The sequence below is a fragment of the Perca fluviatilis genome, chromosome 7 (assembly GCF_010015445.1).
Source record: "Perca fluviatilis chromosome 7, GENO_Pfluv_1.0, whole genome shotgun sequence".
In the NCBI taxonomy this organism is placed as follows: Eukaryota; Metazoa; Chordata; class Actinopteri; order Perciformes; family Percidae; genus Perca; species Perca fluviatilis.
The window spans coordinates 8,759,248-8,786,797 of NC_053118.1; the positions used below are offsets into that span (position 1 = coordinate 8,759,248).

A 27,550-nucleotide genomic window follows, 5' to 3' on the forward strand; every position below is an offset into this window, starting at 1 on the left:
CCAGAACATTTTTTTTTCCCTAACAGAAATGTGACATTTGTGTCGCCTTCTTTGGACCTATTCTTCGCTTTTTTCGAAGTTATGTCACTGTTTTTGAAGTTTTTGATACTATTTTGACCTATTCTTGCCTTACTTCCTTCCTTCTTTCTACCATCTTTCTCCAAGGTTTTGTCTTTTTTTTTACAGTTATTGTCTCCTTTTTTCATCAGCATTTAAATGTTTTTCCAGGTACAAGGCTGTTTACAGCCCTGTACTGTTCCTCTTTATACAGACTTTTTTTTCTACCAAAAATGATTAGTGCTGGTCAGGGGTTACTTGGCTTAAAGAAACAATTCAAAAGGGGTACATTATTGAAAAAAGCTTGAGAACCACTGGTTTAGGGTATATTTTCATTTCTTAAAAGCATGGTCATTATTGTCACTGTGTTAGTTTCTTATATAAGCAGTCCCTCAGAAAACACTGATATTTCAACCACCGATAGTAAAGCAACACCAGCATCATACTGACTGCAAAAACAAAAATAAAAAACATCTACTGAAAAAAACAACTAAAATACTGAATACAAATGAGCATAAAATTTAAAAAAATATATAAAAGTTCAAACAATATGCAACACAACAAATCACCACAATATCACGTCTGCCTCTTCTTCTTCTTTTAAGGCAGACGGCATCTGTAATGTTGCATTGCTGCTACCTTCTGCAACTTTACTGTACCACCTTCTTCTTGTGGGCTTTTCTGCCTCTTCTACCTGTTTCCTGTTTCATCATGTGACACAGAGCAGTCACATGGTACTTGGTTTACCTAACCAGGAAGAGATGAGTGCAGCTCAGTAGTAAATCCAGGAAGAAGAGAGGGCAGTCATATGCCTGCAATAACTATACATACACTGATTATTTCAGGTAAACAGGTAAGAGACCATCGTTTTTATAATTTTCTTTAATTGCTTTTCAGTAATGTAAAACAATCTTGCATTTCTGGTGTGTGTGTTTAGGTAAACAGGATCTCTGTTGCTCGAGTGTTCTTTGGCTCACAGTAACTTTCTTTCTCCGGGCCAAGATATCAGACCTAATTCATGTAGTAAGAAAACGAAACGTATACGTGCAGTTTAGTGTCCCAAATTCCTCATACAATGGCCTTAATTAATTATGAACCTGTTAAACCACCTGTGTTACCCTAACCTTTACCCTAACCCTAACCTGTCTCAAATAAGACCCTCATCATTTGGGACACTCCATTTTTGGAAAATATTTTGGCACACTAAACTGCACGTATACCAACAAAACATATAGGGGGAGTGGTTGTGGGAGGGGGATGGGGTCGTCTTCATGAAGAGCTGCTAAGTTATTTCATCTATTTTGGTCTGTCTACAAAGCTGCGTTTCCCATGGTGATCTAAATGAGAACACTTTAAAATCTCATATTGTTCTCAATTCAATTATCTAAACTTGGAATTCATACCATATACACAAGTTTTCCTAATTTCAAGATAAATCAACTTAAATGTTATTCATTTAAGTTCTTATTTTCATACCACTTCAGATTCAGAGCATATAAACACGAGTTGTTCTGACTTAAATTAAACCTCAAATGATGAGTTAAGTAAATGTACTGCTGAGAGTTTACTTATTAAATTAGGTTTTTAAATAAACATGATCAGCATATTAGCTGTTTTCCAGCAGAGAGTTAAAATCCCTCTGTAGTTTGAAGAAAACAAACATGATGGAAACTTTCTGTACGTCTTTAAACCGATGTTAACATAAGTCATGGTTGTTTCTTTTATAATAATAAAAAACAATCCTTGGTGAATGTTAGTATAGAACTCAGTCTGTACCCCCTTACACTCATATTTAACAAGATTAGTGGGAGCAGTTGTTGATTCAACTTAATAACTTAAAGGTTTCCTGTGGATTCTTGACCTCTAGGTCGCTGTGGAGAAGTTTTTTCACGAGTGGGTCCACGTTTTGTTTTTCTCGTGCACAAGGACGCACATGCATGCGCACATGTATGCGGGTTCCCATGTCCCCCCTTACTCAAATCACAGACTGCTTGGCTTGTACTCCCACAAAGTATGCCTCTGTGTTATGACGTTTTGAGTTCTTTATTTACACTTTGCACAGTAAATCTGCAACTATGCGGCCATTAGTTAAAGAAAAACCCCACAATGCATAGCATTGTGACATTAAATCGATAATGGCAGTCGAATTGCACATCATAAGAAAATAAACAAAACATGAAATAAGTTGGCAAGATGGCACTTTTAACTGTAATCACACACACTCGTCTAAAGTTAAACACTGTTAAGATAGTTGAATTGTCAGTTTGCAAGCAACACTAAAAGTAAAAAAATCCATCTTTCCTCCAAAACCCATTCCACTAAGTTTAATAAGCAGCCATTCCCTCCATGTCAAAATATACTATTGTAATCAGCTCTTTCATTTTCAATGCCTTTTCCACCTAATTAATCACTCTAACTAGAGCATCTGTTGTGGAGCGTTCTTTTCGAAATCCACTTTGTATGTTAGTCAGTAATCCTCTCTGTTTCAAGATATGCGATATCATGCGAACTATTTTCCTATCCATCCATTTGCATTAACAAAACCTTGTGTGTGTGAAACACACAGACACTCACACACACAGGCCTACACACAAGTTCGAAGCAAGGCGCATATCAGCAGGTTCACAACTTAAAACCACTAGAGAAAAAAATGCTTTTTTCTGTGTGCATCTTCCCTGGGGAAATCAATTTGATTCAATATGATCCTCTCTCTGTCAAAATGTCCATTAGTTCTTGCGTTGTTGTTGTTGGCTTTTTGCTGGGATGTTTCATATCCTCCTCACCTTGTCCACGTATAGGTATCGACACCATATGTTTAACTGCCTCAATGTATCTGTCACTCCCAGTAACGCTTGTGGCTCCACCGGTCTCTGGTTTGGTCTGGATTAGTGATTTTGATGACAGACACACATTCCTTACCAATGGACTTCAAGAGGCAACAAAATGAGGGCCCAACAGTTGACATTCTTTAATAAGCCTACATGTTTTTCAAGTGCCGCTTTAGGCCATTGCCTGTCTGCCTATACACACACGCGCAGACGCGTCATGAAGTCATGTCATGAAGGAGGAAATTAGAAATTACCGTTTTTTTGTACCAGGCTGTAAACATGTTTATTTCGGCTGTGAAGTTGGATATTTAAACATGGGGCTCTAATTGTCAGTTTGCAAGCAACACTGAAAGTAGTAGTAGTTGTTGTAGTAGTACTAGTTGAACAAACAGTTGAGGAGAAAAAGGTGAAAGTAGCAGCAATCGATGTCAGTCAAAAGAAAGGCAATGAAAGCAGTTGAAATGTCATTTGAGGAGTAAGCACTGAAAGTGATTGCGCTGTCAATGTTGAACATTCTGCGCAATACACACTAACGTTCATGAATCCGAAATGCCTGGAAACAACAGTAAAACTGCCATTTATCAAACAACATTAGCAAAGTAGATCTTTACCACCTTGAATAACATGTATGTCTGTTTGGGTATGTGAGTAAACCATTTGTAAATCTATATTCTCCACAATTCTTTTTTTAGAAATGGGGCTCTTAGCAGCAACTCCGCTCCTTGTCATGATCTCACTGACTGTGTCGCTAGACAACGGACTGCTGAAGACTCCACCTATGGGATGGATGGCCTGGGAACGCTTTCGCTGTGATATTGACTGTAAAGATGACCCAGAGAATTGCATCGGGTATGATCAATAAGGGAGTTTCTGTGATTTAGATTAGATAGAAAGATAGCTGTAGACAATTTTGAAAATGAACACAATACATGTTCTCGTAATTTTGCTGTAGAAGCCATTTAACATGGAACATGACAGCTAAGCAAATATTTGATAGTTACAATATTGAGGTTAGTATATTTACAGAGGGATATTGGGTTTAGTAAGATCATAATAGACTAACAGCCAATACATAAATATCCTAAATATGTTATTTTATATATAGAATCCCATATATACATTTAGCAGTATTGTTCAGAGTTGGACAGAAGCTGAGAGTGGTTGGTTTTGTTTTCTTAAAATTACTGTTGATTGTTTTGACACCTCCAGAAAATAAACAACTGACTCATGGCCACGCTTATCTTCTGCAGAGATGATACATGCATTTCAATCAGGAGAGACTTGTTTGCAGATATGCAAAAGGTTTAACGTACAAGAGCATGTAGCTGTACAGAGTATTGGAGATTGAACTCCATCGTTATATTAATACATTTAATAAAGGGGTAGGGAACCATGCTGTAACCAGTTAGTTAACCAATTAGTTCCAATTGCAGATTACATTCGGGAGGTTTAGTTATACAACATATGTTTACAGCAGTGAAATATTATGTTATGCAAACAAACTTTAACTGGCATAAAATCTGCTAGGTAGAAATTGGTGTTGTGATATAGGCCTATGTGTTGAATCCAGGAATAGGACAAATACTTTTGTTTCTGTGCCTCACAGGAGTTGTAAGTGGAAACAATAGGCGCTTTATAAATGGCCACACGGTGGTGCTATTCACATCCAAATAATTAATCAACTCTGCCTTGGCCAATGACCTTAGCCTTCCACCATATTAAATTGAGAAGGATGCAGAAGTTCTGACTAAAAAAAGTATAAATGTGTTTCATGAATGGCTGACAACCTCTGTCTTCCTTTTCTCTGCCCAAAGCGAAACTCTGTTTAGAGACATGGCTGACCGGTTGGCTGAGGATGGCTGGAAGGAGCTGGGCTATGAGTATGTAATCATAGACGACTGCTGGATGTCCATGCTGAGAGATGAACTAGGGAGGCTGCAACCGGAACCCTCCAGGTTGGTCTCCTTTTCTCACTTTGCAAAATCAGCATGTCTGTGCTCTATCAACAGTCATTACTGTGCAATTATTTGTCTTAAAAGCAATACAGTAGAGACTTTCAGTTTCACTCATTTAAATTGTCCTAATGGCCCCCTGGAGTACTAGCCTGGCTCTGCCCTCCTACGTACTTCCGCTCAATTTTCATTTCCCTTCAGTACTCTGTCTGGGTTTGCGGTATATTCTTGGGTTTTCTCCAGCCAAATATTGGCGGTCCAATCAGCGACCAGAGGGAGTGGCTTAGAACGATGACGTTGAGAACGTGCGCTAGAAAGATGCGAGCGAAGCCATTCGGTCTGTTTTGGCAACGCTGCCGAATATCCAGAAGTTAAAGCCCGAGCAAGAACAATCTTTGTTGAGTTGTGTTGGTGGCCATGATGTTGAGGCCCTCCTCCCCACGGGGTTCGGGAAAAGTTAGATTTTCCAGCTCGCTCCGTTAATAGTGAAGGAGTTGGCTAAGGCTAACGCTAGCGATGCTAATGCTAAATATAGGCCGATAGTTGTCGGTCTCCCCTCTTGTTGCACATGTGCATGACCAAACGTTAGCGATTGGTTATGGCAGATCCAGAGAGGCTCTGGGCAGATCCAATAGTTTTAAACTTCAACAGAGTACCCGCCTTCAAGGAAGTTAACACTTGTCAATGGAGAGTGGCCAGACTCTGTACAAATGAAATGTATAAGAGTCTGGTAGGACCAGGCTACTGAAGTACAGTTTTGATTTCAAAGATTCCAAGAGACAGAATATGCCATACTCAGGTAGATTTAGTCAACAGGTCCAGATTCTAGCCGGATATTTAAACGGTGTAAATTAATATGTCTCTCCAAGCCACATACCCACATTAATCTACATAAGTAGGCGATGGCGTGTGGAAGTATCAAAGACGATGACACTGTGCCTGTGTCTTGTATATGTTTAGTCGGTGGTTCACAACCTTTTTGACCTGGTCTTAAAATGTACTTATTTCTGACCTATCCTCATCAGTTGTATATGTTTATGCATTAGGACCAGGTTAGTCTCGCATTGACAGACCTATCTCCACAGCACTGCAGAGTAAGGTCAGGCTCCACCACACTTCATTCCAGGGTGGTATTTCAGGTAGAAGGTTTAACAAACTCTGACTCTAATTCTGAGTTGATTTACCCTGAGATGGGAAACTCTGAGTTTTCGGTTTCAGAACAGCTGATTTGAGTTGGTTCAATCAACTCAGAGTAGTGGTGCGTTCTTTTTGTCCACCGAAGTCGATCTACGAGTAGTTTTCCGGAGTTACGAACCGGAAGTTGCAAAAAGAATGCCACAAGGTCGTATATACGACTTGTCAAGTCGTCTGAACTCAGAGGACCCCGAGTTCACTTTCAAAGATGGCTACATCGTGCATCACACGTAGTAAACATTGTGGTTTTTTCTACAATTTTAAGCACTTTTGTCGTTGTTGTAACCAAATGAAGAAGTCGTACACATAGCACTGTATACTGCTACCTATAGGCATGTCGCTAGAGTCTTATTATGAGTTAAATACCGCCTAATATAGTTATTTGGTAGCTTGTGCAGCTGAAATTGGCTAGAGACGCTCGGTTGCTATATGACAACAATGGCTTTAAGCCGAGTCTTGAGCAGAAAGCAGAGCAGTAGCCTAACGTTAATGTTAATCAAAATGTAATTTTCATGTATCAAACTGTGAAATAAATTTGTGTAATATGTCAATAATTGGGTGAATAGATTCCTAAATGTTACTAAAAATGTTACAAAAATCCATCTTTTCTCCGACTCGTAGTATTGTGTGACAAAAAGAAAGCAGCAACCCGCGGTTATTCGTTTTTTGACATGGATGTGACGTCACACTCGAGCTACTAGTCGCGATTACAAGACAAAAAGAACGCACCATAAGTTCATGCGCGTGCACCACCACAATAAAAAGGCAGCATGAATGGAGCCATGATTCTACGATTCACCACGGTAACAACCATAAACAAACGGGTCGGCGGAAATACTCATGCGCATATACAGCGAGTAAAAAAAAAAAGCAACACAGCGGCTGCTGCAAAAGAGAGAGAATTTGCTTGAGAAAATTGCTGCTAGAGTAAATGCGTATATTCCAACATAGTGTATATCATATTTAATCATAAGTATAGCCTAATATTACTAGTGAAATGGTATTGAACCGATAATCTATTAGGTGCAATCCTGCGGTCGAAAAAATCCTAGTCCTACTAATCCCATTCTGAGGCTGCAGCACCATCATTATCAGAAATATAATCCATAATCTTTTATTTCAAAGGCCATAAGGGTTTACCTCATTCACCTGCAATACTGTGGAACTCCTTTTAAAAATGTTTAAAACACGTTTCAGAGCGATCGAGTCACTCTCTTCTGACGGCGCTTTGCTACAGTGGCTTCACTAAAATGCTCCGCATCACCAATGTTGTAAAGACAAATGCCGTTTGCAAAAAAACGTAATGCGACACAAATAATCTTCTGGGATGTAAGAGCATAGATGGGTGAGGTTAATGATATGAGGACGGATAAGGTTATAGGCTACATAACTGATCGACTGGGAAGAAAAACGATAGGCTACTGCTTAAATTGTAAGTTATCTGAAAATTAAAATGTCGGGGCTTCAATATCATCTCCCGACGTATGTTTAACTCTCTGTGAAGTAGCCTAAGGCAGCTTCTTCATCAATGGGATCATAGACAAAAGGAAATGCCATGTTTTGAGAAATAAAACATTTTATAGTCTGCCTAACATGGTTAATATACCAACATCATTTTTTTTTTTATTCATGCCGATAACTGCGCTAAAATGCGCCTGATACATACTGAATGAATGAATGAGGAAATGAGAGAGCGCTGTTGCGGGGGGCGCATTTTTTCAAATACGCCGCACTTTCGCCGCATTAATTGCCGCATTAATTGCCGCATTAATTGCCGATTTCCGCGCAAAATATGCTGGGCTTGCATGATTTCATAATCCCCGCATTTTCGTTGCCAAAAAGTCACATATATCTTAGCAGAAAGTGGAAAAATCTTGCGTTTACGTCACACAAGAGTAGCCATTTTCCCGTTGCCATGGGAACGTTATGAAGTGATGTAATTACGTGACGTGAACATCGAAAACCAGGGTGTTGGGGAATCACTTTTTTTCTCTTTTTCATCAAACCGCAGTTTTTGCAATTTCCCACAATTTTTGCAAGTTCCCGCAATTTCAATGCATAAAATTGCATAAATATCCCGCATATTCCATCGCATTTTTTAAGAAAACGTGCCGCATAATCAAGGATTTTTGCCCGCAACAATCACAAAAAACTCTTTTCTGGAAGGACTCGACTCGAAGAAACTCAAGGTTTCTTGAAGAAAACCTGCTCCCGACCAGGTTAGGTTCACAGGCTCAGTTACCATAGTAACTGACTCTGAGGTGACGTTACCTCCCTTTCTGAAACAGAAAACCCAGAGTTTCCCTCATCTCAGGGTTAACAAACTCAGAGTTTTCACTAAACCTGCTTTCTGAAATACCACCCAGGATAGGAGAAAAAAATGCTCTGGGTTGTTTGCATTTCTTTAAACCAATCCCAATCGTCTTGGGCGGTGCTAAGTTCCGGACACAGTGACGGTCGGTGCCTTCGCAAAATGGTCTTCTGGAGGAACTTGTTTTGATGTGTGTCGTTAAGTTCAATTCAGTCAACACAAACATTTCAGAGGTTTCTGTTAGAAACTCCAGCAAACAAATTATTTGCACATTGCACAGTTCTGCTTGTTTTTATCCCACTTGGCACTGCGTGCGAGGGGCTCGTTATTCGGCCATACCAACCTAACCCCATATATTTGGTTCTATCTGATGCTTGTTCTATCTGTTTTATATTGTAAGCAGCATATAACCTGCAGCGTAAAAACCTAAATGGCGTGAAATAAATGCTGAAACACAAAATAATTAATTTCAGCATTTATTTTTGTAGAATGCAAATAATATAGAAATAATACAATTCAGAAACATTAGTATTTTGTTCAAATGAGACACTTTACATAAATAGTTATTATAGCCTATAGCGCACATACAGGACACAACTTTTATAGTTGGACAAAAAGTGTGATTATTTTTGCTATCATTTCAGATATTTTACACATGACAGGAGTAAAGTGAGCCTACATACAATAGTGTGATTACAAGTGCATTAGAGTAAATATTGGCATGCAGATGAGGTTCTGTGTCACATTCATTTCCTCAATGTGCGGCCATCACGCAAATGCATCAGTTCAGCTGCGGAGGAGAGGCGGATGAGAGTACCAATCTTAGTCAATGCTAAAGGGAGGTGTTTTTGTGAAAAACCAAACAAAAAAACATGTATTTGGGTTTCTAAACATTATTCTATCATCATGACAATATGCATATCCAGAATAGGTATTTAAGAAAAGTCTGGGCAGGAGGGAGATGAATCAAACAATTACTCAATCAATTTTATTTGTCACATGAAATTGTAAGAGGTACATCATATTATATAAATAAATAATAGTGCTAATAGTCAAACGATTAAAATATTTAATTTCGATTAATCGCATTAATGTCATAGTAAACTCGCAATTAATCGCATATTTTTATCTATTCTAAATGTCCCTTGATTTCTTTTTGTCCCATTATTTTTTTCTCATTTTAATGCTCTTATCAACATGGAAAAGTGGATCGGCTTGCTTTGTGCTTTTGTCGCCTGGCTTAGACGAAGGGGCGGAGAATTCACATCAGCTGTGTGCTTGGCCATCAAGTGGTATTTCAGACTGGACGTGCTGCGATGATAGCTCAGTTCACAACGACAAAACACACAGATCACTTTGCTCTTGTCACGGGAACCATTTGGCAACTTTTTAAAAGTAAACTTTCCATTCAGAATCTTATTGGCATCCATTTCGGCATCTCACGCTCGCCATCCAGTCAAAACGAAACAGCCTACTACTTGTCGGCTCGAACCAAACAAGTGGTGCACGTCTGTTGTTTTGTTCCAGTCTAGCCGGATTTACTAAATACATATTATTAATATATATATACACACATATATATTATACATATATATTATAATATATGAGACATATAATATATACATACACATAATAATATATATAATATATATATATGAAAAACACAGAAAAAAGAGAGAGAGAGAGAGAGAGAAAGAGAGAGAGAGAGAAAGAGAGAGAGATACAAAAGAGAGAGAGAGAGGAAAAGAAGAAAAACTAATGAAAAAGAAAATAAGAAAGAAAAAAAAAAAAAAAGAGAATGAAGAAGGAGAGTGGAAAAATGGTAATGAGAATAGGAAAGAAGGAGAAGCATGAATATAATAAAAAGAGATAAGAAAAACAAAAAAAAAATAAAAATGAAAATAAAAAATAAAATCACTACCAAGTGAACACACAGAAGGAGCACCAATGAGAAATGAGGAATGAATGAATAAGAAGAGAAGATATGAACAATGAAGGAAAGGATGGAAGGATGAGATGGAGACGAATATATAACACCAACTTACAAAAAGAAATGAACAGAGCTTTTATATATATTCCCCTTTTTCTTTTTACACACACAGACACAAAAAAAAAAAAAAAAAAAAAAAAAAAAAAAAAAAAAAAAAAATGAAGGCCACATCCACAATAATGGAAAAACACACACAACTGACTGACAGAAATAAACAGACCAAAGACAAGGAAAGGAAAGCCACACACAGTGGAGATATGGACCCTTCTTTTTCTCATCATTGCTCACCCCTTTTTCTCCTCTCCTCACTACAAAGCCCCCGCCCCCCCCAAAAAACAAGAAAACAAACCACGAAAGGAAATAATATACACACACATACAGTAAAATGGGTAACATAACAGAGGGGGGGAAATTTGGAGTCAGAGTTTGGCACTAAAACAAAATCAAGGTGGTGGAAGGAACACATATTAGGTGTGTGTGTGTGTGTGTGTGTGTGTGTGGTGTGTGTGTGGGGGGGGGGGGAAAGGAAAGGAGGTTTAACTGGAGGCCTCTGCCCATTCAGCCCAGTCTTGTGTTCCTGAGCAATGGACAGACATCCACACACAAGCCCTACAACCTACTGGGTAACTCCACTACGATACTGGCAACTATAAGGTTTGTACACCTTCATGACTGATATTAGCTGCCATTAGCTAATTAGTTCAGGTAGCTTTGCAAGTGTTCTATTAGCTGACTCAGCCCCGGGGAGCCAGGAGCCAAACCTGGAAAGAAAACCACCAATGGGCACTGTATTCCCTGTCGTCAAACTGGCCACCTCCGTCAGTCTCGGAGGCTATGTTTGGTCCCGGCATGGTGACTCCAGCCGTGTTCACTGGGAGCACCTAGTCAGCTAAATTGCTAGCATAGCAGATGAACGTAACGCACATTCAGCATTATTGGCTACTGTATACTCCAATAAAATCTGCGACAAAACAAGTCCCTCCCTAGCTTCCTGTTTTCACAGTTAACACGTAAATATGTGGAATCAAATATATTGCTAGCCGTTAACAGTTAATGGAGTTCCCAGTGAAGATGGCCAGACAATATTGCTATTTGATTTATCACATTTACTATGTAAAATATTGGTATGAGTGAAACCTGAAAGATTAGATACTGCCATTAGGCATGTAGCCCATAGTAAAAAAGTATCCAACTTCTTCAAGTTATTGTTTATAAGTATTAGGCTAGTAATCATCAAATGTAAATTACCTTGTCTTTTTTAGCCTAAAATACATGGGCGTCGGAAAGTGGGTGGGACAAGACCCACCCAATTTTTGGGATCAATGATATCGGACCCACTCACTTTTACCCTCTTTAATCAGTGCATCTCTCTGTTAAGTTTTCAGAGCACGGTCAGTCAAATCCATTTCACTTGAGGAATGCCATAATAAATTAAACTCCATTCCGCATTTTAGCTACAGCGTTGACTTCCACGCTGCTGCTTCCTCAAATCCATTCCACTTTGATCATTCAGAGTCCATATAACTTAAACTCCATTCCGTGTTTTCACTACTGCTGCACTCCCGCGACACAGCAAGAGCAACAAGCATCATAGCGTGGTCGGGTTAGCTCAGTTGGTAGTGCAGGCGCACATATATAGAGGTTTAGTCCTCGACGCAGCGGCTGCGGGTTTGACCCGACCTGCGGCCCTTTGCTGCATGTCATTCCGCCTCTCTTTCCCCTTTGATGTCTTCATCGGTCCTGTGGAAATAAAGGCCTAAAAATGCCCCCCCCAAAGTTTTTTATAAAAAAACAAACAAGCAGCATAGCATATCTGCTGCTCAGAGGTCCGTTTGAGAAAGCAGGTTTAGTGAAAACTCTGAGTTTGTTAACCCTGAAATGAGGGAAACTCTGGGTTTCAGAAAGGGAGGTTAATCAAACCTGAGAGAGAGGGGGGTAACTCCAGCCCATTTCAGAAAGAGAGGTAACTTAACCTCAGAGCCAGTTACTATGGTAACTGAGCCTGTGAACCTAACCTGGTCATGGCAGCAGGTTTTCTTCAATAAACCTTGAGTTTCTCTCAGTCTCCTCCCTCTGACACAGTGCTCTTTCATTTCCTCATTCATTCATTCAGTCTGTATCAGGTGCATTTTAGCGCAGTATTGTCATCTGCATGAATAAAAGAACAGGGTTGGTTTATTAACTGTGTTAGGCAGACTATAAAACGTTTTTTTTTTTTTTTTAAACATGGCATTTCCTTGTGTCGATGATCCCGTTGATGAAGAAGCTGTATTACTCCGCAGGGAGATAAACATACGTCTGGAGATGATATTGTGGCCCCGACTATAGATGCATTTTCATGTCCAGATACTAGCCTACCTATTTGAGCGGTATGGTTTTTCTTCCCAGTCTATCAGTTATGTAGCCTACATAACCTTATCCGTCCTCATATCACTAACGTCACCCATCGTGGACATGCTCTACATCTCAGCAGATTATCTGTGTCGCATTACGTTTTTTTTGCAAACGGCAGTTTTCTTTACATTGGTGAAGCGGAGCATATTAGTAAAGCCACTGTATAGCTAGGCACCGTCAGAAGAGTGTGACTTGCTCTGAAACGTTTTTTAAACGTTTTTGTAGTGTTCCCTGGACACAAACCAGTAAGCGACATTAAAAAGGAGTTCCACAGTATTGCAGGTGAATGATGTAAACCCTTTTGAAATTAAAGAATATGAATTATAATGATATTAATGATGGTGCTGCAGCCTCAGAATGGGATTAGAAGGCCTAGGACTTTTTCTCCCGCAGGATTGCACCTAAATGAAATAGATTATAGGTGCAATACCATTTCACCAGTAATATTATACTTAGGATTAAATATGAAATAAATACACTATATTGGAATTTACGCATTTACTCTTGCAGCAATTTTCTCCCACGCAAATTCTCTCTCTGTTGCAGCAGCGGCTGAGTTGCTTTTTGAACGAAATATATGTTCAAAGTCGCTGTATGTTTAAGTGAATGTTCATTATTTGTTCGCCTGTTGCTTTTAAAGGCATTGTGTAGTCTTTGTTGCAGCATTGAATTACAGTACATTTACACATGTTGTTATAATGGTAACAGTTAGCTGACATTTTGCTAGGCTAGCTAGCTATCAACCAGTGTTAGCAGCGCTTTGAATTGGTCAATGAGAGAACACTGCTGTGTGTTGATATTAAAGCCTTGGTGCTACTGTATTGTTATCTTCACTGACTAGCAAGGGAGGACCCACCCACATTTTTTTGCTTCCGAAGCCCATGCTTAAGGGACTGTTTGTTATTTATTTCACGGGCCACCGGAAGAGTTTTGGGATCTTTAGTCAAAATAGACCTGACCCTCCCTTCACCAGAAATACATTTGGGATGACCCTCCAAAATGATTGGGGAAAAAGGGGATGACCCTCCCCAACAATTCATTGATGCCTTCCGTACTGGTTTGCACTTGGCAAAGATGTACATTTACCCAATGTTTTTTTACAGCCATGGCATATGTGACTAAACCTATGCATTCTCCTCTTATACATCACACTCCTCTGTTATGGTGTGGTGGCCATTTCAGTAGATTTACTCATTAACATTGTTGTGGAAACACAATAAGCATGGAAACTAAATGCACACTTCCTGCATTACTGCATTACTTCAAATACTATGTTACTCATCTAGTAAACTAGTATTCACATGCAATTAAACAATAAAACATTGAGACCCTTCAACAAAGCACACTGGGTAATAACTGGTTGCTATGGACTCGTCACTAGGCTTCCTCAGTCATTGTATATTTTAGCATAGGTAAAGCTGCCAAAGCTGAACATTATCCAAAATTCCATTTCTCAGACGAGCGTCAATTTGGGAGCTTGCATGCTACCACTCCTTCCTTCTCAAATGCCTTGAAAAGGCTGTCGTTTGCACAATTTCACAAATAATCACCGGGACCGAAAGGATATTTGAGATGGGTATGGCTGGAGCCTGCAGACCTCCTGTCTCACGCCCTCCCGGCTTGGTGCTGTCCGCGGCGCACGCTTCAACTTTTCAAAATAAAAGCTTGCGTCTGGTCTGCTATGTATTTTCGTACAGTGTTTTGGATGTTTTTGAACTAAACAGTACGGCAATCATGCTAATGAATACAATAATTTTTTCAGCAGATGTTGTTACAACACGATGGAGCTAGCAAAGCAGTTTTGTGTTTATATGTGCGAGCAGGATTTATTTAGTTTGGAAAATCCCACGGTCTCTAAAGCTACAGCTCAAAATTGTCTGGCTGACTAAACAAGGAGGGACCCATCTGCTAGCAATAGGAGCCGAGACTGAGAGAGCTACATAGATAAATATGCACCAAACAAGCCACTTTGAAATGTTGCTGTTCTCATGAATACAGAAGTTGGGTGACCCTCCCCCTAGACTAAAAGAAATTGGATGACCCTCCAATCAACAAAGAATAAAAAGACATGACCCTCTCCTATTTTCCTCCGGTGGTCCATTCCATAAATACCGATCGTTCCCTAAATATGTTTTTTTCTTGCTTTTAGGTCTATGATGTGTTTACTGGCTCGACGATGAAGGTGTTGAACGCCACTACAGAGTTCTCCGTCTCCATCAATCCCTCAGGTGTTGTCATGTGGTACGTTTACACAGAACAACAATCCAAACAGATGGAGATACTCCACTACCAGCAAAAGAAAGCCTCACCGTTCACATTACACAAAGCTAAACCTGGGCATCATACTGTGTTATGAAGAAACGTTTGTGGAAAGGAAAAAAATGCTAAGCTGGTATTTTATAGAATCATTTAAAAGGCGGACAGGCTCAATCAAAACCATCTCAACCCGATTTTGAATTATCATTGAACAGATATATATTCTTTTGCACTGATGTTCACCAAACCTAATATTGTGTTCTTTTTTTAATTGTTTAGAGGGGCCTTTCCGTTGAATTTAATAAAACATTTGTTGTCCTTTTTTAAGATGTTTGTGCCAGTAAGTAATTTTGTCAAAATATATATAAAATTGTGACATAATTAATACATAAATTCAGGGGAAGTAACAATTATGTAGTTTTTTTTGTGTACGTATTTTGTGTACTTACACGCCGACCTGACAATCATGATAGAGACTTAGCAATAGGGTTGGGTACCGTTTGGATTTTTACGATTCCGATGCCAAACCGGTACTTTTAAAACAATTCCGATTCCTAAACCAATTCTTGAAAAACTGAAAAATGACATAAAAGAAAGGCTTTTTTATGGAGTTTTTTTTTATTGAAAATTATTTAAATTTAACAATATATTAACGTTTTAAAGTACTTAAATATATAATAAGTAAACCTAAGTCACTAACGCACAACTACAATAATTTACTTTAGCAGTTCTTTTGCAGAAAAATGACCATATTTGACTGATTTATGGCATGTCCTGCACAGGAGAAAACTCTCTCAGATAGTGTCCAAGAGGTCTGTACACACCCAGGTATGAGTTTGAAAGGGCAGACAATTTGGGGAGGCTGTCCGGCGTCCCCCACCACCAGGCTACAGGCTCTTGTCCTGAACAATAGACTAGCAGAGCAAGTGTAATATGTTTACTAGCGATCACCTGCAGTCAGTGAATGGTTAATATGCATTTACGTCCGTTTTGGTGAGCCCAGAGGGAAAATATGGCATTTTAAATGTAGCCTACATTTACGGTAGCTAGCTAACGGTAGACTACAGAGAAAGTGTGATGTTTTTACGTCCGTTTCGGAGCGTGTACAAAAAGCAGCCATCTATCAGCAGTGATTGTAGAGTGCATGTCACAGAATAGCGCGGACATGCGCTTCACACCGCGAGCGGGCACGTGCCTCCCTCTGCCGCTGTCCGGAACGACAGAGGGAAAGTATTTCAGTCGGAACCGAAATGAGGAACCGAAATTTGTGTTCTGATCCGGTCCGAATACTACCGTTTGCATAGGAACCGGTTCCATAGTGGAACCGGGTTTCGGTACCCAACCCTACTTAGCAATGCTTGTCCATGGCACTGTGTACATTCAAATAGATGTGAACTTGTTTTTGGGTGTTGTTGGGTCTGTGTTTTCATCTGTTTCATCTCTGACCCTCCCACTGTGTGTTTTCACTTCATTAAAGTTAATTGGAACATTCTGGTCACCTAAAAATTTCCTGTTCAGCATTTTGCCAACCAGGCTAGCTAGCTAGCTACTGCTACCTCTGTTATAAATATTTTAGCATGTGTGAGCACATACATCTAAGGCAGACTTTCTCAACCACTAGGCCGCGAGTACTGTCTAGTGGGCCGCAAAATATTTTCAACTTGATATTCACTTTTTGTGAGTAAAGATATATTTCTTTAATAAAGTAGATTAATCTAATAATATGATGGCAATTGGATGCTCAAATTGTATTAAGTTTATAAATGATTATTCAAAATAATTAATTATTAATTATATAAAGTCCCTTCTCAAACAACGTCATCAATTTACGACGCTCAGTTTATTGACAGTTAGCCTAGGCACGGTGAGTGGTAAGTTCCTGAAGGGAAAAAACAATGACGTTGCATTAGTATTAGAGATGCAACAATTATAGATTTTGTTGTTACAAATATAGTCTGAGAAATAATCATGGATTATGCATTCATTAATTTCACAACACTAATGTATATAATCACATGAACACTTCAGATTTGTATGTGTTATTTAATGCTGCCTTAACACAATAATAACCAATAATAATAATAATAATAACCAATGGCTCTTTTGATGAAATAGATCACAAAATGATTTAGTTTTGTAAGTTGGTACATTCTATCAATATTTCTTTTGGACCTGAGGTTTATTACTGAGATGGAGGACTTGGTAACATGGTTAAAAAGATCTTGTTGGTTTTTATATAAATGTATAACATGTATAACATAAATAATACTATAACATGGATAACAAATTACAATGAAAATAAAAAAATAACCTTTAAATAAAAGTGTTTGTCTCTTTGAATTAAATATAAGTTAGATGCTATGTATTTCCATTTTAAAGAAAACAAATGTAGTCAAACGCTGCTGTCTGCAAAGCTCTTTTGATCATCTACACAAAATTGTTTTATATTTGCGGTTTGTGTATTTTTAATTCTTTTGTAGTAGAGAACCTAGAAACATGGTGAAAAAAATATCTAGCTGGCTTTTGACTTAAACAGTAGCTTCCTTTTAAAACATAAATAATACAGTACAGTGAAAATAAATAAAAAGAAACAAGGTCCACATCTCTGGAATTAAATATGAGCTATGCATATCCTTTTGGAACAAAACAAACTTGGATTAAAGTGATGGTTTGGACTAATTTCACCATAGAATCCTTTGCACCGTGACCTCGAGCCAAACACCCCCCAGAAGTTTTTTTCCCTTGGTCTAACATTGGTCAAGTTAGCGCTATCAGCTGAATGGCTTAGTGTAGGTGCTAATGGAACCAAAGGTGTATCTCATAAATTACCCCACTAATAATGCCCAGAATGGTACCAAACTTATACAGTAGTACAAATAGGTTCTGTAATCATAAAACGAGGCATTGGAAAGATAATAAGTATACCAGGAGTTTATTTAAATAACACTTGCTTCATGGCTTCTCCTCTCTGCTTCTACCGCTGCTAGGTAGCTAGCTCTCTGATTCTCCTCCATTAGTTGTAGCTCCTTGTTAGTTCTAGCCCCTTGTGTTGTGTATTGAGGCTAGAATAGGTACGGGCGACCTTTGAAATTGATACACTCATCGTTGTGTATGATGATAACCTTAAACTCTGCCATTTCGTTGACCTTTTCTTCTGTTCTCTCGCTTCTTGCTCCTTATTCACTACTTTACCGGTAGTCTCTTCTAGCAATAGATGCCGTGCTCTGTTAGACCAAGGGAAAAAAAGCTTCTAGGGTGGCGTTTGGCTCGAGGTCATGTTGCAAAGGACCCTAGGGTGAAATTACTCCGAACCATCCCTTTAATGGCATTGCACATCCTGAAGCTAGTGAGCTTTGCTTCACTTTGTGTCATTCAGATAATCTGGCAAAGCTTCCCTTGAACCTGGGATCCACAAAGCTGGATATGTTCAGAACATTCTTCATTTCCATTGTATATCTCAGCTGCATTAACAGGTCTTCTCTTATTACAAGTTTATTTGTTCAGTGAAAGTGCTGTCTTCCTCTTGATCTTGAAGTATCTCAATGTTGATGTGCTCCAAGTCTTCAGTAAGGAAAGTGTGACTTGTTTCTCTGAGGCCAGGACATCAGTGACATCATGAAGAGGATTAAGGCTTACTTCCAGTGCAGTGAAGTCACTGTCTTTAGGCATAAGATGCCAGGTGCTTTTGTGGCCTGCTGCTGCTCCAAGAACCTAGAAATCATTTCAAATGTGGATCCCCACCTGGTGACAACATCGTGCATCAGTGAATGCTCAGGGATGTTCAATTCTGCCTGCTTCCTTTGAAGCTCACGTTTCCGTTTCAAGCTTTGAGAAAACCCTTCCACCACATGTCGGCATCATTTCTGTGATATGATCTGCCATGTGGTCTTCTGGAAAATAAAGAGTGTCAAGACAGTGAGACTTAACCTTCCAATGGACCTTTTTCACAGCAGACATTTTGACTTGTCATAGTAGGAAAAGCACAGCTGAAATTGATAACCTCAACGATGGCTCAATTCCATCAAGTGTCCCAGTAAGCTATTTCAGTGAGTCAGCATGCCCAATACCAGGACCTCTGTGGAATGCAGCCATCTATAGCCATATATATATATATATATATATATATATATATATATATCATATACATCAGGTGTCTACAAACTCCTGATGTTATGTTAGTGTTTTATACCTGGCATATTAACATACCAACACATTCTCACACCCAACTCGTAAAATAAGGACGTTCGGTCAGGAGCCTTTCTCGTTCTTATTTGACGTTAAAAGTCTCCTTTAGCGTCTCATGTAAACGTGCTTGGTCGCCACTATTGCCGTCCCTTTTTCGGAGAAAAACAACGGGGAAAGGACGCCTCAAAAGCCGGGAAACACACCGCGGGTGAAGCGCGACAATAACGGAATCGCGGAGGTTAGGTTTAGGAGAAAAACAACGGGGAAAGGACGCCTCAAAAGCCGGGAAACACACGCCGGAGACGGGGGAAACAAAAGAAAAACAACGGGGAAAGGACGCCTCAAAAGCCGAGAAAGACACGCCGTAGACGGGGGAAACAAAAGAAAAACAACAGGGAAAGGACGCCTCAAAAGCCGGGAAACACACGTCGGAGACGGGGAAACAAAACGCCACACGGGGGGCGCGAACCTGAGTCTCCTGAGTGAAAGTCTGGTGTTTTACCCATCCGCCACCCCAACCACCGTCCTTATCCAGCAATTTCCCTTTACATACCACTCGCTAAGTCTCATCCAACTGCGGCTCTCCCCAGTACGTTACACAAATGCGCCGAAGGGTGCCTTTTTCGTCGCATCAGACGCTGAAGGACACTGACCAAACGTACTTATTTTACGAGTTCGGAATGAGAACGGGTTGAACATACAGAACCTAACTTTTACTCAACGCATACGGGTGGACCAAAGACCAATGTGTTGAGTGTGGCTTGACACTCTCAAATGAGGCGCTAAAGCCGTCCAAACTGAGGCAGCATCTTGAGAAGACACCCAATACCCAACTCTTGCTGGAAAGCCATAGGACTACTTCAAAAGAAAAGAAAATAAGCTACAATTACAGAAAAGTCTATTGTTTATTTTACAATACAATCTAAATGTGCTTTGAAAGCTAGCTACTTGGTAGCGAGATGTGTGGCACAGACCATAGATTTGAAATCCCAGCTCCTGGAATTTTCAGTTGACAGCATACAGTTATATTGTGAAAATCTTACAATGAGAATATTACATTCTTAGTATGTGCTATGTGTTCATGTTTATCACAGATATAGAGAAAAACTACTGGTATTGCCACCCCAAAGATGAAGACAGCTGCATCACCTGTTCTTGTTCTGTTTCATGTTTAAAGTGGCTATATGTGACATTCAGTTTGTGTTGATTCTAGCGGCCGCTTTGGACAAAAGTGGTAGTGTTTTTACCACACATGCTGTCATAAAGCTCTTTTCTTTACAGTGCTGTATTGGCCGCTGTATATTAATGAGTTAGTGTTACCGGGAGGTCATATACTTCTAATGTATGTTTTGCTTAAGTTACAGATGCATCGTTGCATTTCAAGTGTAGCATAGGGTAACTTAGCCTACTTTGGATGTCTCGTGAGCTAAACCGGGTATCACTGTCACTGTGTTACAAGCCAAAGCATTAAGAGATTGGTGTAGCAAACAACGTAAGAATAACTTAGATTAATATAGCGCATTTCATGAAACCCACGGACACTTTGCACAAGTAACTTTACAGGGGAACAAGGGAACAGAAAATAGTAAGGCGGCGTAAAGGGGAAACCTCTGCGCTAAATGGAAGGCTGGTGTAATTTAATGTCGGCTACTGACGTACAGTCACATTGTGCACTGTGAAGTTATTTTATGAATGAAATAGACATTTTACATACCTGAGAGCCAATTCTGGGTTGGTTTTGAATAATATACAACAGATAACTTCTAAAATAACATGTAGCGCCGTCTACCTGCCGAAAATCATTCTGTTTGCAGATGCCTTAATAAAATCTATATAAAAATTGTTCTTTCCACTGTTAGTCTAGTTTGTTGTTACAGGTTATTTAAGATCATTGTATGAAAAATGACAGAGCTTCAGAAATATTAAAAAGTTACATATAGTCACTTTAACTCTACTGTTAATTATTGAATTATTAGTACTTGTTCTTGTTAATAGGACCAACACTTTCATATAATAAACTCCTTTTGACTGAGAATGCTGTGCTTTTATGGTTTATGTTGGCTTCTGTCAAACCTATACAATTGTATAACCTATACAACCTGTATAAGAGGGGGTGGTGTTGTTGTAGTTAATTAATACATTTAGAACAGATTATTAGATTACATTATTGAAGAAGATCAGCCAAAATAATTTGAGATTTTTATTAATGGGCCCTGTCCAGTTGCAAGTATGAATGGGTGGGCCTTGAAGTAGAAAAGATTGATAACCCCTGATCTAAAGGACAAGTGTATGACTCCTAGAATATTTTGTGTCTTCCTTTGTGCATTCATCCGTGAGTGATGGCAGCTGGCAGAAAGGCGCTGACCCATGCTGACCCCAGGCGTGCCAAAAGGGGCTGTGTGGGAAAGACGTGGGTGGACATGGACCACTTCCTCTGCCTTAGCAGATCCCAGAGCGGAGAAAGCCCCCAGAGCCAGCCGAGGCTACAGAGCAGCCCACACGGCTTGGAGAGTGTGCAATGATATCAAACTACCATATGGAAACTTTTTAACAGTCTGTGTGTGCATGCCTAAGTCTCTATGACACTGGGGCCCAATCCCAATCTCCATCCTTAAACCCTGACCCTAGGACTTAATTGACTTCACCTGGAAAGTGCTTGAGTGCCAGAGGCTGCAAGGGCTCGAACTAGTATAAATAAGGAATGGGTCAGCTCTTTACAACATATCACGTTGTCCTGACTTCATGTTATGTAGGCCTTGCATTATTTACAGCATCCACAGTCCTTGTTACTATATAAATATAAATGATTCAACATATTTATATCCCAGAGGTGTCATGGATGGCTTAAAATGGAATAGAGTGAGACTTTATTTAACCAGGTTCATTGAGCTCAAAATCTCTTTATTAAGAGTGACGTGGCCAAGAGGGCAGCATAAACATTTTTAAAATAAACATAAACAATAAAAACAGACGAATAATCCTTAAACACAGGTCACACAGTGCTTCACTTGTTTCTGTGTAGATGTAGGCATACCACCGCATCCACTATACCAGGCTGAACAGCCATATACCAGTACTCAGGATGTGCATGGATGTGGAGGGACCAAAAGAGGGATCATGGCTGGGGACATTATTTATGTTTACGTATATTTTCTGTTTGGCCCATGGGGTATTTTACCGGGTGGCAGCACAGGCTTTTGATGTGCCAAAGAAATCTTAAGATTAAAGTCCAAGGTTAATCTTCTTTCCCCAGTCCAAACACATTGGACAGCTGGCACAGCATAAGGGCCTTTGATTAGGCGGGTCATAGATGGCTGTCACATAATAATTAAACCAATCAGTTGGATTATTTTACCTACAAACCGTTTCACTCCATTCAGCTTCAAGGCATCTGTGACTCCTCTGGGAGATTTCTCAACATTTCCAAGCAGTCAAGGAACACAGGTTGAAAGTTTAAAAAGTTGGGTTTATTTTCCCGACGCAAAGATTGAACAAAGCAAATAAAGGCTGAGTTTTTGGGCCCCTAAAAGAGGTAAACAAAACATAACTCTAGTAAAAAATAAGGCAACAACAAACAACAAACCTTCCAGAATGTAGTAGTAGTAGTAGTAGTAGTAGTAGCAGTAGTAGTAGATCTAGAGGATAGCTCAAGGCTTGTGCCCTTTTTATTTCATTTTATGTATTTAACATATTTTTATTGAGATTTTCATATTGCCTTTGAATATGAACGTTTTAACCAATGAAATGAATACATTATCCCCCAATCTGGCAAAAAAAGGAAATAGTGGAAGAAATGCCCAGCCTGCAGATCCCCAGAGTCCACCTCCCATATTGCTGCTCTGGCCAAGAGGGTGGACATATCTGTCTGTCGTAACTCTACGTGATGAGGGTCATTCACAGCTTCAAGTAAAGGTGGGAGACCTCGCCACAGGAGAACTTTTATTATACCACTTTTTAAGCGGCTCGTTGCACAGCTTAATGCTCAGCTTATTGCTCAAATTATTGCACATTATTGTGCAGTTAATAGTGCATTTTATTGTACAGTTTATTGTGCAGTTTATTATGCGGCTCATTGCATGGCTTATTGCACCCTCGCATAGCTTTAAGCTGGGGCCTGAGTTCTCCTGGTCTTAACGCGGGAACCTCCGGTGTGGGCTGAGGTAGAGTTTCTCCTTTTCAGCCCCTGGCGCGCCTGTAAAGGCCATCAGAAATCAAGGGTGACAACACTTTAGTAAAGCTTTCAGTAAAATGCAGGAGACAACGGACATGATCTGATGAGGTGAGATTCAATAAAACCAGTCTGATCATGATGTACTAATAATGGTCACGAATGGGTCAAGTCTTCTGGCCAAAACCATGGCAAATCATTTTATCTCTAACTTTGCTCCGGGTAGCTTTTCCCCCAAAGTCCTTATGTTTTCTCGACTCGCAGTTTTCCTTGGATTTGGGTGGCACCTAAATCATGGTTGCAGCTGCCGCCGTGATCCTGCTCGGCGCCCTGCTACGCCCTACTATGCCCTGCTATGCCCTGAACTGCTACAACTATTATTTCTCGTCATTGTCTCATTATCTTTATTGTTACTTTAATTGCCACTGTTCATTATACCAACTGCTATAATTATGATGAATCATATTTCTCTATATCTGTATATGTATATCTGTATCAGTGTATCTGTGTCCCAACCGGCACCAGCAGATGGCCGCCCACCAAGAGCCTGGGTCTGTCCGAGGTTTCGCCTAAAAGGAAGTTTTTCTTTGTCCGACGGCCAATTATCGGGTTGGTGTGTCAGGGCCATAAAAGACGTTTTCCTGCCAGAATGAGGAAGCCTCCCACTTAGACTTTGTTTGTTCAAAGAAGTGAAACCTGAGTTAAAAACAGAACAGTTGATTGTTAAAAACGTTCTGTTTTGAAGGTGCTGTTTAAGTGTTAATAAAGTGCAATAAAGCCGTGGCTTAACAGGCATGCTGCTGTGTGGTTCTTGTGTAGAGCCTCCAGATCATACCTGCCAACAGTCCCGTTTTTCCCGGGTTTCTCCCGTTTTTTAGCCCTATCTCCCGGACCCCTCCCGGTTTGTTATTTCTCCCAGGAAACTCCCGTAATTTGCATGGCCCAAACTCCTTTATAAATAATCAAACCAATATGTTTGTCTAATGTTGACCAGTTGCCAGATCTTGTATGAAACGCATCTTATTCACACAATCCACACACCAATTTTCAACCCATTTGTCACCTCAACCTGGCAATTTATAACCCAGTTCAGATCAACTGCGCAAGCTTCACGGAGTTCAGACCCGAAAGTGAGCCAATAAAAATGGCAGGTGAAGGCGGTGTTCCTGCAAAGAAATTGAAATATAGATGTAAATTTCAACAGATGCGCAACAATTTACATGCATCTTACCTAGTCATATCGACAAGCTCCACGCTTTTTGTGTGTGTGTCGCATTGATTTTAATGTAGCGCACGGCGGGAAAATGGCATTACCCAGCACATTAAAACACAGCGGCACCATCGCGCAGAAGAGGCACGAACGGACAGACAGAGGCAGAAAACGTGATGCTAGCTGAACTCACTTAACACTAACACTTACAGTACACTTAACAGTGATTAATCGCTGAATTTCTATAGTTAATTGCAATTAATCGCATGTTTTATCACATGATTAAAATTCTATTATTTTACATTTCGGAACTGTTTTTAAGTACATATTAACAATTGAAAGCAATTCTTACCAGTGTATCTTGATTGGGAATCAAATTAATGCAAAGAAAGTGACTTTATGAAGTTGATTTTAAGATTTGTATTTGTTTATTATTTATTTACTGTAAACAAAAAATAAATGTGTGAATCTAGTCACACATTTGAATCTAGAGTCAATATTAGGGTTGGGTATTGTTTGGTTTGGATACCGGTGCTAAAGCGGTACTTTTAAAACGGTACCGGTGCCTTACCGGTGCCGGAACCTGATACTTTTTAATGGAAGTAAAAAAAAAGAAGGGTACTACAGTTGGTGACATTAAAGAAAGGCTTGTTTATTGCTAAGGCCATATGGTAAATGATTTAATAATAATGTAATAACTATAACAATAACTTAACCCATCTGGGAAATAGCCGTTGAACGACAAAAACAACCACAAGATGGGAAAAGGGCATTTAACAATAACTTTGAATGCACCACGAGGCTGTAGGTTACCAGGTTCATTGAACGCAGCGTCTGTGTTTTTCCGACAACGGCAGCTGCAGATTGTTACATCCCGGTGTCGGAATTCTCTCCAGTGAAATACAGACAAACTTTACACCGTTTAGCTTTAGCTGTCAGCATTGTAACTAACTGTATTAATCCAGCTACTAGCTAGCGGTAGGCTGTCTTTAGCTGCTGTCGAGTGTAGTGTTAACTAGCGTCACGTGCAGCGATGTTTCTGTTGCCTGTAATGTCTGTTTCAGAGCATCAGAGAGAAGCGCAGGCATATCAGTGGCACCAGAATGAGGCACCGAAATCCGTGTTGCTATTCCTGCAGCAGCAGGATGTGTTACGAGGAAGTATGGTGTGGCGGCACGAGAGCAGACTGAACAGAGGAGGTAGTATTCTAAATGAAGCCTACCTCAAACACACCGACAACGCCACCCTGGGAATTTCACCCAGAATGATTTTACTTCCAATTGCAAGATTGATATATTTAAGGTCACACAGGTCAATATACAAAGGCGCCAAAGACGAGGTTCAACTTACAAAAGAATACAATTTGATTTCAATAAAAATTAATAAAGTTAAAAGCAAACAATTTAATACACATTCACACTAAAAGGGGAAAAATAATTAGGGCTGAGGCTTACCAGTGGAGGGGGAGAAGGGAACGAGGATGGTAAAAGGGATCCCAGGGAAAGTCACCCGTGAACACACAAAAACACAACAGTGAACACAGCAAATGAAAATGGGGAAACACAGCACACCGGAAAGGAGATACCACCACCCGGACACCAACACCACCACCTTCGGCTCTCAGTAACTAAAAATGGGGAGAAAAATGGGAAACACACACACAAAATTAAAGGGGTTCAATCCACGAAAGGAATATCAAAAATCAATATCAACAGATTATAAAGAAACAAATTGAAAGAAATTGAACACAATATAAATACAATATAATGGCCAGAACCACTAGTGGTTCCAGGAAGCCATACAAAGCAAGAATTAAAAAGAAAAGACTTTGCAATAACCTCAAAAGAAACACAACAAAACACTTATAATTAACACAATAACATAACCAAGGAAAGTCAATGTTTAAGTAGAAAAAGAGTAACTAAAAAAACTAAACAAAATATAACTACAACTTTTAATTAAATTGAAAACAAAATAGAAAGAAAATAAAGAAAGAAACAAATAAATCAACCCAATTAAGGTAGGGAGTCAAACCCCTCAACTATAAAACAATGCCTCGATAAAACAGGTGACTCATATTGGCCCAGTAGCCGTGAAGGCAAGACAGGCGTGCAGCAATCGCTACGATCTTACATTTTTAAATAACAGCAACAGTCTCGGCAAAAGGCGTCTGAAGCGAACAGCAGTGTCGACAAAAGGCGTCTGAAGCGAACAGCAGTGTCAGCAAAACTTCAGTGTCGGCAAAACTTCAGTGTCGGCAAAACAGCAGCCAGTAGTGGAAGTGCTAAGCAGCTACAAGGATCTCCAGCGGCTTCAGCCCGGTTCCGTTCAAGCAGAGTTTTAGTAAGCCCAGAGGGAGGAAGCTCTGAGCATGCAAACGTAGCAGCTATCAGTGTTACTCGCTCCTCATTCACAGCGTTCAACAGTAAGGTGAAGGATAGCCCGCCAATCGAAGATCTGTAGCACAGCAGAGCAACTACACGGAGTGAGCGACGCGGAAGTATGACGCACTTCCGTCACCAACGGGCAAGAGAGGGCGGAAGAGGGAAACTAGCAGTTTTTATACGGGGCCGTGAGGCAGTGATTGGTCAACAGAGCACCAGGTAATTAGGAGTTCAACTCCTACTGCTACAATGGCAAAGTGCGGCAAAGGGTCAAAATAGTAGCCTGTTAGGCACGATGCGAAGCCGAGTGAAGTGAACATAAATTTATAATTGGCGGCATACGATTAATGCGATTAAAAAAATGAAGGCGTTATGCTCGGCCCTTAATCGCATCACGATTAACGCATTAATGCTGACAGCCCTAGAAAGAACAACAAATGGGAAAGATATCAGACATAATATTACACATATGTGCAGATTCTAAGAGATATAGCTTTGTTGATTAGAAAGTAATATATGAACAGGTTTAAAAATAGGTTTAAAAATGTAAATACACAATGAACTATCACTTTAACTTCATCAGTAGATCCCACATGGTAGCTACGGCCCTCGCAACAACAT

At 39.8% G+C, this 27,550-nt stretch overlaps 1 protein-coding gene across 1 annotated transcript; it reads left to right on the forward strand.

The window, feature by feature from the left end:
- Positions 1-798: 798 nt before the first annotated feature.
- Positions 799-15,575, forward strand: LOC120561899 (alpha-N-acetylgalactosaminidase-like). Its single transcript, XM_039805233.1, has 5 exons — positions 799-910; positions 3,578-3,734; positions 4,700-4,987; positions 10,965-10,986; positions 14,876-15,575. The coding sequence occupies exons 2-5, from the start codon at positions 3,580-3,582 to the stop codon at positions 15,080-15,082; spliced, it is 672 nt and encodes a 223-aa protein (XP_039661167.1). The 5' UTR covers positions 799-910; positions 3,578-3,579; the 3' UTR covers positions 15,083-15,575.
- Positions 15,576-27,550: the final 11,975 nt, after the last annotated feature.